This window comes from Lasiodiplodia theobromae (assembly GCF_012971845.1).
Source record: "Lasiodiplodia theobromae strain AM2As chromosome Unknown scaffold_34, whole genome shotgun sequence".
Taxonomy (NCBI): Eukaryota; Fungi; Ascomycota; class Dothideomycetes; order Botryosphaeriales; family Botryosphaeriaceae; genus Lasiodiplodia; species Lasiodiplodia theobromae.
Window position 1 is genome coordinate 420,971 of NW_023336513.1, and position 14,356 is coordinate 435,326.

Consider the following 14,356-nt stretch of genomic DNA (forward strand, 5'->3'; position numbering starts at 1 on the left):
TGCAGCTGACTCGCTATAATTTAGTCGGCTCTGGCAGCACGCCCTCAGCATTTGGTCGGGGAGAAACTTGGCGCTGGTCTCGCTGCGTCGCTGCTGCCAGAGCGTACCTAAAAGAGACGGACAGGCCGCTGCGACTCCGCGAACCCCTCTTGCACGTCCTTCGCCGCCCAGGCAGAGCCCGCGCCAGACCACCCACCCGGACACGCCCCTCCACTGTTTCAATCTCACTGCGCTATCATATCCGAGCAGCCTTTCATCATTCAGCATTCTTGGGCGCCCAAGCGTCGCCCGCGCAACAGCAAGCTGCCCGCTCCGTCCTACTCGCTGCTGCGTCCCGCACACACGCAACACCTCATCTCTCGCCGGCAGTGGTCCTATTAGCAGCCGATCGCAATCGCCAGTTATCGGGCGGCAATCATGTCGCTCGTCCAGCCCTCGGTGCCAGGTACGTTCCCCTGTTGCCAAACCACCCACACATCCACACCTATGCTGCCGTCGTCGTTTCATGCGTCTCCTTGCGCAACATCCTTGCCCCATATCGCCGCTGATTACGCCTCCCATTACTAGAGCGTCGGCCCTCGCCCGCCCTGTCGCTCAACTTATCTTCCAACAATCCCTTCCGCAACCGCGCTGCATCGCCCCAAGGCCTGCCGTCGCCGTCGCCCTCACTGCCCACCCCGCGCACCACCGCCCAGCGCCCGCAGTCGCGGAACCCCTTTTTGGCAGAGTTCGAGGGCTCCCAGCCGCCGCAAAGCCAGTTCCAATCACAATTCCCAGCCTACCAACCCAACAACATGGCTACCGATAAGCCCAGCTACGCAACCGCTGCAGAAGAGCTGTTTGTACGTCCCGAGCCTATTTCCCACGCCCCTGCTTCCGCCGCAGATAAGCTCCGCTCTAAAGGCGCTTGTGTAACTGCCCGCCCACTCGCTGCTCTGCACAAAATGACGCCGCGCCCTCGCTGGCCTCCTGCCCTCTCGCTCGCTGCCCACCGCCATGGACAAGTTCGCCGTCTTCACCAAGCTGTTCGCTGACTATCCGAAAACACAGGCCGAGATGAGTCTGCAAGACAAGGATGAGAAGAAGGCCGGTCCTGATGGTACGCGTTTGTTCCTATCTGTCCGATTGGCGTCGCTAACTCCCGCCAGGCACATCCTTCCCTCGTCCGCCCGGCCCGCCGCGATCTGGTACCGCTCCGGGGCGTCCGCCGCGCCGCCCGATGGATGAAGATCACCGCCGCAACGCCAGCGGCTCCAGGGCTCCTCCCCGCCGTCCCCCGCGCGAGGAGCTCGACATTTTCAAGAGCCCCGAGCGCGGCGGCGAGACGCGCAGGCCCCGTCGCAACTCCGAGTCCTCGATCATGGACAAGCACTCGATGGAGGAGGAGCGCCGGCGTCGCGAGAGGAGGCACAGGGAGCGCAAGGAGAGGGAATCCGGCCGCAAGGACGGCAAAGTCAGGAAGCCCAGGGGTCTCGATCTCATTGACAAGCTCGACGTCTCCGGCATCTACGGTCCGAGCAGTAAGTTTCGTTGAGGCCCTCCTGTCGCCGTTTGCTGACGAAAACGCTTAGTGTTCCACCACGATGGTCCCTTCGATGCTTGCAACCCCCACCGTAACCGGAAGGGATCTCAGCGGGCCCCGATGCAGGCGTTCCCCGAGGGTTCGGCCAACAACGTTATGGGTGGCTCTGGTCCCGTTAACGCTTCCATGAACCTTGACCAGTTCCACGGTCGCGGTGCTGAGGGATTTTCTGACTTCTCGTCGGCCGCACGCAACGATGACCTCCCCAAGCCGTCGGCCGGTCAGGCAGGCTTCTACAACCCCAAGTCGGATATCGAGCCTATCCACGGTGACGAGTCTAACGGTCTCGGATCGAGCACTTTCCTCGAGGGTGCCCCTGCAAGCAGAAAGGACATGGAGAGGCGCGACTCGGAGCAGGAGATGGGAATGGGTGGCGGTGGCCTTGCACGCAAGAAGTCTCTCGCCCAGAGGATCCGCGGCATTTCGCAGCCCCGTCGCGATTACGGAGGACGTGTGGTGTCTCCCGGTGTTGACTACGAATCCCGCCGCCCGCCCCCGCCCCCGCCCGTGAACGGCCAGAGCTCGCCGTTGGGTGGTCCCCAGAGCGCAGGAGGCAGGGGCAAGCTGCAGGAGAAGAACCCGTTCTTCGATGATTACGATGAGAAGGGCGCTTCGGTCGGTCGCGCTCGGGCACCGAGCTCCCCTGGACGGCCGAACCTGGAGAGATTGCCCACCGGCGAGGCAGGCCCAGCCGATGAGCCCAAGCCCAGCGGTTTCCTCACGCGCATGAAGTCCCTGAAGGGAGGACCCAGGAAGCCCAAGCCGGAGAGGAGGCCGTCGTAAGTGTGCCATACAGGAGGCATAACAAGGAAATACTATCTCAAGCACACGCATGCGTTGGATGAGTGCCTTCGCATTGGTTACTGGCTTTAAAGCTGCCATGGCTGACGAGATGGCCGCATGGGCATCGGTCGCTCCTGTCCACATCCCGCCGAGAAGAGGGTGCGTCCCAAGAGCACCGCACCGATCAGGACATTGGCGAAGGAGGACACGAGCACATGGCGAGCTAGCTGCATACTGAAAATGCAAGACTGGGCAGCCGGCTTTTTAATAATTCCTGTTGGCTTCTTTTCTGTACTATTTCTCCTAAAGGTTACCCATCAAGATCGCCGGCGCTTTGATAGGCAAGCGAAGTGGGCGCGAAAGGCGAATTTGCGGATTCTCTTTTTCTTTTTCAATACCGGACTTTTGGACTGCTGGTCGGGCGGGAGTATGTATTAGGTTGACCGGATCCCCCTTAAACGGAAAACGGAACGAGGCGAGGGACCAGCAGGGATAAACACTATTCGTCGTAGGAATCGAGCAACAACAAAATCATGACTGCAAGGCGTCTCAGGTGACTCATGTATGCTGCGTCGCGGTTCGGGCGGCGGGACGAGGCGGTGCGGTTTGTTCCATCAACGTACGATTCAAAGCGTTGTCAGTGCGAAGCGCTCTCTTCCAGAAGCATGCGCCACGACACCGTTGAACAACTAGCAGCCCCCACAATTTTCTGGGTCCGTGGTGAAGATCATACATTTCCCTGACGCGGCATAAAAGACGATTGGACGAAGAGCAGCTTGGCAAGCAGTGATGGAGCTCATTGGACGTGCGCAGAATGGGTCCCATCTGCCAGATCCAGCATCTGCGCCGCAAGAGGATCTGTTTATATCTGAGCAGTGCGTATTATTATAAGCATTTCTCACCCGCAACGTTCAATTGCAATCTCTAGCCAGAGAGAGACAGAGCTCTGGCCTGCTGCCGCCGCCGTCCCTCCCCCTAATAGCCCGATATACGATGGACAACCGCGATGGCTATGGACCGGTCAACAACAACATTGACGACGCAACAACGCTGCAGGGCGACCCGCGGCGCAGCTCGATGGCGACGGAGCGCGACCAGATGTTCGGCGGCGGAAATGCCCTGAAAGAAGCCAGCTCGTCGGTTATGAACGCCATGGCGGCGCCGTCGGGGCGCACGTCGATGAGCACAACACGCACGTCGCGGGCCATCGAGCACTTCGACGGCAACCCCAACATCCCGCCCTACGAGTCGATCGCCGAGGACCCCGAGTACAACCGGGGGCCATCGTCTAAGAAAAAGCTGCCGCCGCCCGGATGGATCCATTTCCTCGACCAGTGGAACGAGTGGTGGATCGGGGAGATCGTGTGCGTGCTGCTGGCGCTGGGTGCCTTCGGCGTCGTCATCTGGATCTTCGTCGACGCCGACGGCAAGAAGCTGGCCGACTGGGGACCGTCCATCTCGCCGAACGCCATGGTGTCGACTTTTATTACTATCGCCCGCTTCCTCATGCTGGCTGTCGTGGCTGAGTGCATCGGCCAGCTGCGCTGGCTGTACTTCCAGCCGGCCGACCGCAAGCCGCGCGAGCTGGCCGACCTCGACCTCTTTGACGGCGCCGCGCGCGGGCCCATCGGCAGCGTCAAGCTCCTGTTTCGCATGCAGGCGAAGGCGTTGATCGCGTCGTTCGCTGCGCTGGTCGTCGTCGTCGCGCTGGCCGTCGATCCCTTCGCCCAGCAGATCCTCTCGTTTCCGTCGCGCATCGCCCCGCTCGCCGTCGCGGCGAACGACACCTGGTTCCCTGCTGCCCAGGCGCTGGAGGCGGACAGTGGGGTCCTCAGCTCCGGTAAGACGCTGCCATGTGGTTTAAACCGTTGAAGTGAAACGCGCGGCCCGTGGAACCCAGCTAATCAGACTTCACCTTACAGCAAATTTGCGCAAAACCATATTCAGCGCCCTTCTGGGGGTTGAAGAGCAACAGCCTGCCTTCGGCTGCCCGACCGGCAACTGCACCTGGGACGCCTTCGCCTCGCTGGGCCTGTGCTCCACGTGCGAGGACCTCTCCAGCTCCGTCACGCCGACGTGCGCGAACGCGTCGACCGCGGCCGACGGCGAGCAGAATGCGTGCCCGCAGCTGACGTACACGCTGGCCGACTACCACAACCTCACCCTCGTCCTGCAGAACGGCTCGTTCGTCGAGCAGCCTCGCTCCGGCGCCCTGGCCGGCAACGCCCTGCACGACGAGCCGCTCGGCCAGCTGTACACGCTCGTCCGGAGCGTCGCGGGTGAGGCGTATCCGGCCGGTGTCAAGGATCCGCGGTTGTTCGAGTTCGCGGTGGCGCAGTTGGATGTTGGGGTCGAGGAGGGTGGACAGGCGTGGGATGCGGATACGCTGGCCAGTCCGAAGTGGAATGTTACGGCGTGCGCGGTTAGGTGGTGTGCGAAGGTTTATGAGGATGTTGAAGTGGTAAGTTGGATGCTTTTTTTTTTCTTGTTTTTCGTTTTCATCTTTGATTGCTGCGGAGTTGTGTTGGTGAATTGTGTAAGAGGGGGAGTTTGATGCGTGTTGGAGCACTTTCTTGGACGAAACCGGCTCAAAAAGTCACCCACAACACTTACAAAAGCAAAGCCAACTAACCACCTACAATCTTACAGAGAAACGGCCAACTCATGAACGCCGAACCCCGCGACGTAGAACTCACGGCCAGCTCCTCCAGCGACTGCTGGTCGAGCTCCACCTGCCAGGAATTCCAAGCAACCAACTCATCCACCAACTCCTCCAGCGCCGACTCCAACTCGACCTCGACCTTCACCATCGCCCTCACCAACGACACCACCTCCCCCTTCGCCCAAATCCTCTCCGCCGACTTCAACATCACCCTCAGCACCAACCGCACCAGCCCCACCGACACCGACGAAGCCGCCCAAATCACTGCCGCCAACAACTCCCCCACCACCGCCCTCTACTGGCAAACCGACATCGCCACCGCCTTCAACACCCTTGCCGCGTCCTTCTCCAACCTCATCCGTTCCACTTCCTCCTCCTCCTCGACATCGAACTCAACAACCTCCCCCGCAACCAACTCCTCCCTCGCCTTCGGCACCCCGCTCGCCTACCAGACCTTCATCGCCGTCTCCTGGCCTTGGTTCGCCCTGCCGGCCCTCATCATGGCCTGCGGCGTGGTGTTGTTGGTCGTCTGCGTCGTGCTGACGCACCTGAAGGGCCGCGAGAAGGTCATGTGGAAGGCGAGCAGCCTGCCGCTGCTGCTGCTCAGCCCGCCAAGGGGCGAGTGGCGCGAGGAGGAGTGGCGGAAGGGGAGGGGGAAGGGGAGGGTGAGCGTCGTGACAAGGACGATGCAGGCGAGGTTGGGGGCGGATGAGAAGGGGGTTGTGCGGTTTGTGAAGAATTGAGGTGGGTTGAGGTTGGGTAAGGGAGAAAAGAAAAGAGGAGGGGTGGGGAGGGGGAGGAGAGGAGGGGTATAGATTTAAAGATTAGAGCTTGTCACGACTTTTAATGAATGGTAATGTCTTTTTTTTTTTTGGCAATTTGATAGTCCCGTATTCTTTGGATAGAGTATGATCTACAGCTACCCTCGTTCGCAATTGAGGGGCTCGATGATAGACCGAACAGGGATTATGCATTGGAAGCTACACACCATTGGTGGATGTGTGCGCCCCCACTGCAACAACGTCTCGGCGGCTGACGGCTGCCTTGTATTCTGTCGCACAGAAGCTTCCACCTCCATCTTCGCTACAACTCCCAGAAAGCGGTCCCCGACACATGCCCAAGCATGCCAAAGCCCTGATGGGGCTTGCATCCCACTCGGATAAAGATGTCGCCACGGCCAGCCAAACGGACAAAGCTCACGACAACCACCGGTGAAGGCGCCCGTCGGTCTGGGCCACGTGAGGAGTCTCGAATCATTAGCGCGCTCCGCCCAGACACCGTGTTCAGGCTGAGACGCATACCGGAGAAGTACGGGAAGAAGGATATCCCGGACCTCTTGAGGACAGCATTTCAACAAGACGGCGATTTTACCGTGGAGGTTGGTTCGCTGGCGCGGAGTCCTTATCGGGCTGATGAGAAGGTTGCTACGGTGACTTTGTCAGAGGCAAGGAGTCTTCTGCTCAATGTCGCAACGGTTGGCAACAACGGGTTCGAGTGGCAGTTGGAAGCGGAGCTCAGGGAAAAGGAGAGATTCACCTTGCATTTGGACACCCACTTTCAGGGATTCACACCATTGCATGAGTGCGACGAGGATGGAGGTACTACGGAGTGAGTGGATAAGGACCTCTACTTCGGCAGCCAAGTATGGCTTCGCTAATTAAATGCATAGCATCATCGCCATTTCTGGTCTCAGCGGTCATGCTTTTGGTTCATTCAAGCAACGTGGAGGGTCATTCATGTGGCTTCGAGATGGGTTGCCGAAGGATCTACCGGATACTCGAGTGTTCATATACGGCTATGACACGCAGTTGCAGGGAAGCTCTTCTGCTCAGAATCTTACGGATCTGGGCTTTGGTTTACGCACTGCCCTAATGGATCTCCTCAGCAAGGATGTATGTTTCTATGAACGTCTCGATAAATGATATGCTAACACTTACACCATTCAGAGGATGCGCCACTCGAGGTCTCTTTTATTCATTGGACATAGCCTTGGCGGTCTTGTCATCAAAGAGGTTAGTGAATTGACAGATCATGTGCTTTTTGACGCTGTACCCCTCCCACGTGAGTAGTTGAATGAAGTTTTCGACGTAGATGTGCTTTGAGTCACGAAAGTACATCTAGACATCGACTTCAACTGCCCACATGAAAATTTTCTCTTTCAGACAATTATATTGATTGGAGAAAAGGCTTTCATCCACATGAAGGATTACGCGTACGCCAAAGTTCTGAATGCAACGCATGGATTTGTATTCTTCGGTGTACCAAACCTTGGCATGGCAACGGCATCCTTAGTTCCTATGGTTGGAGATCAACCTAATCGCGGCTTGCTTGAGACCCTGGGGAGAAATTCAGCACTACTTCGGCGCCATCAAGACGAGTTTCGAAAGGCCTTTGAGCCGAAACAAATTCAGGTTACCAGCTTTTACGAGACAAGATTATCCCGTACTGCCTGCAAGGTAATCCTTCAAATATGCTGAGCGTGGCTTTTGCTAATCTGAGATATAGATCGGGGCCTTCTGGAAGATGCAGGGACCAGAGGAATTGCTCGTTGATTTTGCATCAGCCACTATTGGAAGCAACAACTATCATCCGATAGATCGTGACCATTCCGATATGGTCAAGTTCAGTAGTGTAGAAGATTCAAATTACCGGGCTGCGCTTGTGCAAATCAGGAAACTGAGCAGCGATGCTGGGTTTCAGCAAGAAAGTGCGACTTCGAAATTCCTCTTTGTTAGAGACGATGCTAATATGATCACCCAACAGATTTTACAGTATCATTACCGACAAAGGACTTGGGTGAGTTCTCTTAGAGTGAGCATTGACTTAGGGTATCTGACTGACATGGCTCCAGCCTGCTTGAGATCTCTAGCATTTCAAGATCAGGACTGGCACAATGATGGTGTCGAAAGCGCAGAGGGCACCTGTGACTGGATCTTCTGTCACGAAACGTTCCGTAATTGGTCCCAGAACCCACGCCAACTGCTCTGGATCCGCGGAAAGCCAGGTTCAGGCAAATCAACCATGATGAAGCACATTTTTCAGTCTCTCGAAAACCAGAGGGATGACCGACAGGTGTTGGCAACGTTCTTCTTCAACGGAAGAGGCGACAAATCCCTGACCACACTGCTCGCTTTGTACCGCGCATTGCTCAATCAAATTCTCCCCTACTTTCCAGAATACCTTTCGAGATTGACAGAGAGCTTCAATCAGAAAGAAAGGGCTCAGAAAGGAGCCTGGAACTGGAGTGTTGATGAGCTTTATCGCTTTTTCGCTGAGATGGTACCGGTTGTCTCTGCGAAGCATCACCTCTATATCCTTGTTGATGCTCTTGATGAGTCTGGAGAAGAGAGTGCTCTCAAGCTCATTACGCAGTTCGAGAAAGTTTTGGTCGCTGCTCAACATGCTGGTGGCGTGCTCAAGATTTGTTTCTCGTGCAGGCATTACCCGATTCTTACGCTTGAAGCTGGCCTAAGCATCAAAATGGAAGATCACAACCAAGGCGATATTGAGGTGGTCGTCGGAAAACGTCTTCAGCAATTCAAGCAAAAAGAAAGACGGACTTTCGAGCATGCAATATTACGGAAATCCCAAGGAGTATTCCAGTGGGCATGCCTGACGACCGACAGAGTATTTTCTCTGAGCAAACGGCGGAAACCAATTGAGTACATCCTCGAAACTATCAAGAAGACACCGAAAGAGCTGGAACATCTTTATAGCAACTTGCTCTTGGCTTCAGAGCCCGACGAAGACCCCGAAGAACGAAAACAGATTCTAAAGCTGTTCCAGTGGATGTGTTTCGCTGCTCGACCACTGACACTGAAGGAAGTCCAGCATTTCTTGGCTATTGATGCCGAAATGTGCTTCAAATCAGAATGCGAATACGTTAACAGCGAGCATTTCACACGCAACAAAGATGACATGGTGGAGGTTGTCAAACATCTCTCCAGAGGGTTGGTCGAGTTTCGGTACAATGGTTGGGAAGCTGTCCTACAACCGATCCACCAGACAGTTCTTGACTATCTGCTTGGATATGGCCTCAGTGAGCTACATGAGTCTGCCCATAGTGACCCGTTGCAAAGCGGCCACTACTACATCTTGAAGTCTTGCGTCAAGTACCTCAAGCTGGAAGAGATTATGACTACTACACCTGATACCTACAATCGCTATCACCGCTACTCAAAACCACTTCTGGAATACTCATTTTCATTTCTTCCTTATCACCTTCATCGAATTTCACGACACGAAATCTTGTCAGGAGATTTACTCGACACTTTTGATTGGCCAGAAGAAAAATTGTTATTCAACAAATGGGCCTATTTGCGAGGGACAGGTTTAAACTCAGATCATCGCAGTTCATGGCGCGACCATCCATCACCCTCACCCTACAATGCACTTTGGCAAGAATATCGGACTAAATTTATACCTGCCAAATCTGAATTTGCGCCTCCGGAGTGGCCACAGCATAGCTCGTCGCTGTTGCACTTAGCTGCCCTCGTTGGAAAACCTGAGATAATCGGCGTCGTGCTTGAAAAAGCACCAAAGCACTACCTCCAGCATAAAGACCGGGCTGGACATACCCCACTCGACGTCGCTCTACGGGCCAGACAAGAAAATTTCGCTCTTGAGCTTCTATCCAGGATCCCTGACGTGATCGATACACGTTTCGTGACCTGCCCTTGGCCTGCAGCGTACCTGGCCGCCGCAGGAGGAATGGATGCAGTGCTTGTGACAGCGTACGCGCACGGCATGAACCCCAATGGCTTAGTGGACTATACGCTACTATCAGAGGCGGTGCGAAATGGCCAAATGAGCACGTGCCGCCTTCTGCTGGACTATGGAGCCGACCCGAATTTATTGGACCGGAATCGACACAATGCCCTGCCGCTTGCAATACTTTGCGAAAAAGAAGACCTATGCCGGATTTTCATTTCTCATGGCGTATCTGTCGTGCAAGCGCTCGGTGTTCTCATCGTCTCAAGTGGAGTATCACAGTGGACTCTAGGAGCTGAGCCCGGATGGGTCAGACTGGTCGAGAGGCTCATCAACCCAATCGATGACTTTCTACACGCTGCAAAAGAGCAACGCGAATGGCGTGCTTTTAATTTCGTCAAGTCTTACTTTGTCCCCAATTGGAATTCTGGAACTTGAGGTCAATTCAATCCCGCTCTTGGAACCCTTCGTGGTGTATAACAGGGACAATGCAATGGTGAAAAATCCGTTAATGCACTCCGAAATCGAGTCTCTTGCAGAATATCACTGATGAGTGTTGTCTTGTAGCATAGGAGTCTGAGTTACGTTTGTCGAGCTTGTCGAGAGGGTTAAGTAGCATAGCAAGGTTCGCTTGGGTTGCTACGATTGAGCTCGCTAACTACGGCAGATACAACTTAAGTGTATCTTGAGGAGCTTGTACAACTTTAAAGAAAAGCAATTTAATCTGTAGAAGATTCGAAACGGTTGCCCAACAGTGCCTGCCCCACTACTATCGGCGAAAGCCTTGGTTTTGAGAGTTGACTCTACCTAAAGGGAGGCAGGAGTGGCAGAAAATTGTTGAATTCTGATGGTAGAGATCGAGATTCCGTAATTCTGAACTCTGATGGTGTAGCTATCGGGGCACTTGTGCATCACTCTGAGCCCGTGTACACTCTGGATCGAGGAGTCTAAGAATTTATCAAGATGAACCCCTTTGACGTTTTTGACTCAATAGACTACTTCGAAACCTAATGGAAAGGACAGTATTATACAGTGTTTCAATCGTACACAGTTGTCCACTCCTTAAGCAAAGCATCTATTTCCCCTCCGGTAGAATGCTTCAAGGAGACAATAGAATTCTTCTTCTGGGAGGATCCAATTTTCGCGGGCGTATAATAGTACATCCCCGGCTCTGTGGGAGCACTGAGTTTTTTGTAGCTCGATGCGACATTTATGGAGGATTCCAGTATAGCGTGGGGGGTCGTTCCGTGACCGGTAGTCTCGTCGTTGCGAGTATCAGATCTGACATCATTTAGCGTGCCATTAGTGGCAGCAGTGAAAGGGACGGCGATGTCGTATCTCGAATGGCTCGCACCCGACGCAGGCTTGTTCACAGAAGAGCCCCGGTGTATTAAGTGACTCTGCAACCACCTCAGAGCCGTCTTGATGTGTGTGCCTCTGCCAATCAGCTCACTGTGGTCCGTTTTGGTGTCCTCAGTGGATGGTTCGGTCTCTTGCTGTTGCTTGGAGCTGTTCACGATGGCGTCGAGCTTCTTCTTCACATTCGAGGCGGCTTCTGGGATCCTATTGTCTTCCAGGCACTTGGAGATGGAGGAAATTGTTGGCAGGGCCTGCTGAAGGAGCTCAATCTTGCAAATCATGTAGTTGAGACTTTCGATACAATCTGCGAGCTGGGCTTCTGTCACATGCTGCGACGTCGGGGTAGTTGCATCTCTGTCTGCAGGCGTATCTTCCTTTATCGCGGCCAGGAATAAGTGATTGTTGCCGGGGCCAGGGGCGGTGGGAATTGTGAAAGTTTGCAGGTATTCCGGGGTTGTAGGAGATTTCCCACTGTCTTTTGCTGACGTCGTGTCAATTTGGTCGGATTCTGCCTTCGTCTCTCTTGAGCTCTTGTTAGACTCCTGGCACGTAAGAGGAATGCCGCGATCCTCACCCGACACCTCTTCGGCAAGTCCAGCCTCCTCTTCTCGTGCTGCCTCTCTTATACGACTTTCTGCTTCGGATTTCAGGCGCAAGTACTCTTTGGCCTTTGCTCTCAGCTCCTGATCTGTACGCATTTCCTTTGAATGTTGCAAAATAAGCATCAGCAACATCAAAGTACTTTTGTAGCTTTCCAGAACGTCACCGAGCCTTTTCAAGCTTTTAACCTTTAACGGGAAAACAAAGCCGTAGAACTTCTGTGCCTTCTCGATTTCCTCTCCAATCTCTTCAAATGACTTTTTGCATATCTGGATAGCTTTCATGGCAATTTCCATAGCACGCGGTTTGGCTGAAGCAATGAAGTCTTGGTTGTTGAATACAGAGCCGACCTGCTCAATTGTTTGCGCCGTAATGTCGACATTGCTGGTAATTCCTTCAAGCTGCTGTCTTGCTGTTGAGACGTCATTCAGATAGCCAGCGATGTTTTTGGTGAGCTTGAATCCCAGTTCTGCTACGGCGATTGCGGATGCCGCAACCCCAAAGGCCTCAGCCATGATGGACGTAGTTCAGGGTGGAAATATCGACAAAGTAAGGAAGTAGGGAACTTTGAGGAGGTAATTCAACGATGTAGATGGTTATAAACTTACCGTCTGCCGTGGCGTTGGATATATATACGTAAAGTCCAAAGACGCGCCAAATGTTGAAATGGGACTGCGAAATACGGATTGCGGAAAAATTTTCGATGATCCTGACACCGCTCTTGACAACACATTCAGCCTCATACAAAAAGGCAGCGCAAACTCAACCAGGCCCACATCCCCACTAATACAGTTTGAAGAAGCGAAGCGAGAGTGGGAGTCAAAATGTGCAGATGAGCGAATAGCTTATGTTCATTTATTTATTTCTCGGAGACCTGACCATTCTTAGTTGCATGCTGGCTGGGGAAAATTTATTCGCAGTAACAATAGACTGTAATAAAGTGAATGAATAGAATATCTATTTACGATGTGGTACTATCACTATCTCCTCAAGGCTGTTCGACGACCCCCTGCGGCCGAAAGCGACATGATATCAGCGTCGTAAGATAACATCGAGTGGTTGGCTAGCTGGCCTGTCCCGGTCGCAGAGTATGAAACCCTGCGCTCACGTGAATATTTCTTCCCCGCTTTATGACTTGACAGCTCTAACGGCTGAGTCCGAGTCCAAAACGAAGTTCTTGACGTTGTTGGCAGGCAAAGGGTATTTAGCGCTTTCATTCGGGTAGCTCAACACATCACCCGTTCACCTCCTCAGCTTTGCGCCTAGACCAGCCGCATCAACGTATCAAGTAGTCATTGAATCTTGCACTTGCAGTTACCACAAACCACTTTCGGACAATACACATGGACAGCCCGGAAGACTTCCAGAGCTTCGTACACAGCTATAGCTCACGTGTATTGACAGTCCACGCCACATCTGCCGCCCGAGCCACAAAGCTGTACCTCCTGTCGCACCCTGTGCCCGCGAAGATATCAGCCATCAAATTTTCCATCGTGAGCCATGGCCAAGGGTTCACAATGACGAATGCCGAGGTATCAAGTACTTGGTTTGACGCTACCATTTTACGCCACATTGGCTCTGCAGAAGATGATGGAAATTCCGGATGGCCATCACCCCACCTCGTGACGGACACCACGTGCTGTAGCAAACCGTCTGACCTCGCGGAAAAATTCGAACAACAGAGATGGAAATTGGTCGACAACGTACCATGCGATGGCGTGTTCCGGATTTGCATGAACTCCATTTCGGCCCACTAGGAGACGCACGAGATTCTTTGGAACGCAGGCTCGGCTTCGGATACCGATAAAATTCCTGGTGCAAAGTTCATCGACACACTGAAAGAAGGAGATCGATTCATGATCTGGGCGCGAGCAAAGGTTAGTCGTTTGTGACCTCTTATTTACCCGAAAGCTGATTGTATGTCCATTCCTGACGCCTTACAGTCTCCTAATCAGACGAATCATGTGAAACATGCAAGAGTTGAGGTCACCGTTGCAGTAAGGTACCACTCAATCTAATGAAACGTTTAAGGAGGTGCTGAAAATCGGTGGAAACTCCTTAGGAACCAAGCCTCGTTAGTTTCCGAAATTGGCTGCCTCGTCGCTATGACCCGGGGCGTGTATCCAAGTCGAGCGAAGATGCCTTCTTTGGAAGCATTGGAACATTCATCGATGCCGGCCTGAGCGATGAGGAGGTGTTTGAAAAGCATGGATTTCGATGGTCCATTGAAGAGAGCAGGTCACAAGACAATGCAAGTGGGAAACCTCAACTGGAAGATAGGGCTGGACTGAACTCCAAAATACTCGCGCTCAAGAGTTCCGCGGTGCCTTCGGACCCTTGTGCGTCTTGTGGTCTCCCACTGTCGCATCAATTCTCCGCGTGTACGAACTGCCAGCAACTCGTCTGCATGCCATGTCAAGCAGCAGGAAAAATGACTAACTATTATCTCACTCCACAATTTGTCTTTAACCAGAATGTGGACGGATTCGTGAAAGGGGACCAAGTCATTGAGGATGCTGCCAGCACCACCGCGAGAAGACTGCGAAACGAGCATTACGCCGACTACGAGCCCTTGGACAGGGATGCCAAGGAGATACGTTTGCTTTCGATTATGCCTTCCCAGGACTATGACGAGCCATTGAGCTGTCTCATTACCAAAA

The 14,356-nt window shown here is 53.7% G+C and overlaps 4 protein-coding genes across 4 annotated transcripts; 3 read left to right on the forward strand and 1 right to left on the reverse strand.

Moving 5' to 3' along the window:
- Positions 1–417: 417 nt before the first annotated feature.
- On the forward strand, positions 418–2,365 carry LTHEOB_9928 (Membrane associated protein Pal1; the record flags this gene model as incomplete). The annotated part of the gene is made up of 5 exons (XM_035519569.1): positions 418–445; positions 568–842; positions 1,051–1,099; positions 1,149–1,520; positions 1,572–2,365. 5 exons carry the CDS (start codon positions 418–420, stop codon positions 2,363–2,365), a joined length of 1,518 nt encoding a protein of 505 aa, XP_035368511.1.
- Positions 2,366–3,358: 993 nt separating this feature from the next.
- On the forward strand, positions 3,359–5,770 carry LTHEOB_9929 (uncharacterized protein; the record flags this gene model as incomplete). The annotated part of the gene is made up of 3 exons (XM_035519570.1): positions 3,359–4,205; positions 4,288–4,826; positions 5,015–5,770. The coding sequence occupies 3 exons, from the start codon at positions 3,359–3,361 to the stop codon at positions 5,768–5,770; spliced, it is 2,142 nt and encodes a 713-aa protein (XP_035368512.1).
- Positions 5,771–6,192: 422 nt separating this feature from the next.
- On the forward strand, positions 6,193–9,178 carry LTHEOB_9930 (uncharacterized protein; the record flags this gene model as incomplete). Its single annotated transcript, XM_035519572.1, has 7 exons — positions 6,193–6,635; positions 6,697–6,919; positions 6,974–7,039; positions 7,533–7,734; positions 7,791–7,823; positions 7,879–9,066; positions 9,141–9,178. The coding sequence occupies 7 exons, from the start codon at positions 6,193–6,195 to the stop codon at positions 9,176–9,178; spliced, it is 2,193 nt and encodes a 730-aa protein (XP_035368513.1).
- Positions 9,179–10,774: 1,596 nt separating this feature from the next.
- On the reverse strand, positions 10,775–12,211 carry LTHEOB_9931 (Tetratricopeptide-like helical protein; the record flags this gene model as incomplete). Its single annotated transcript, XM_035519573.1, has 1 exon — positions 10,775–12,211. One exon carries the CDS (start codon positions 12,209–12,211, stop codon positions 10,775–10,777), a length of 1,437 nt encoding a protein of 478 aa, XP_035368514.1.
- Between the last annotated feature and the right edge of the window lie 2,145 nt (positions 12,212–14,356).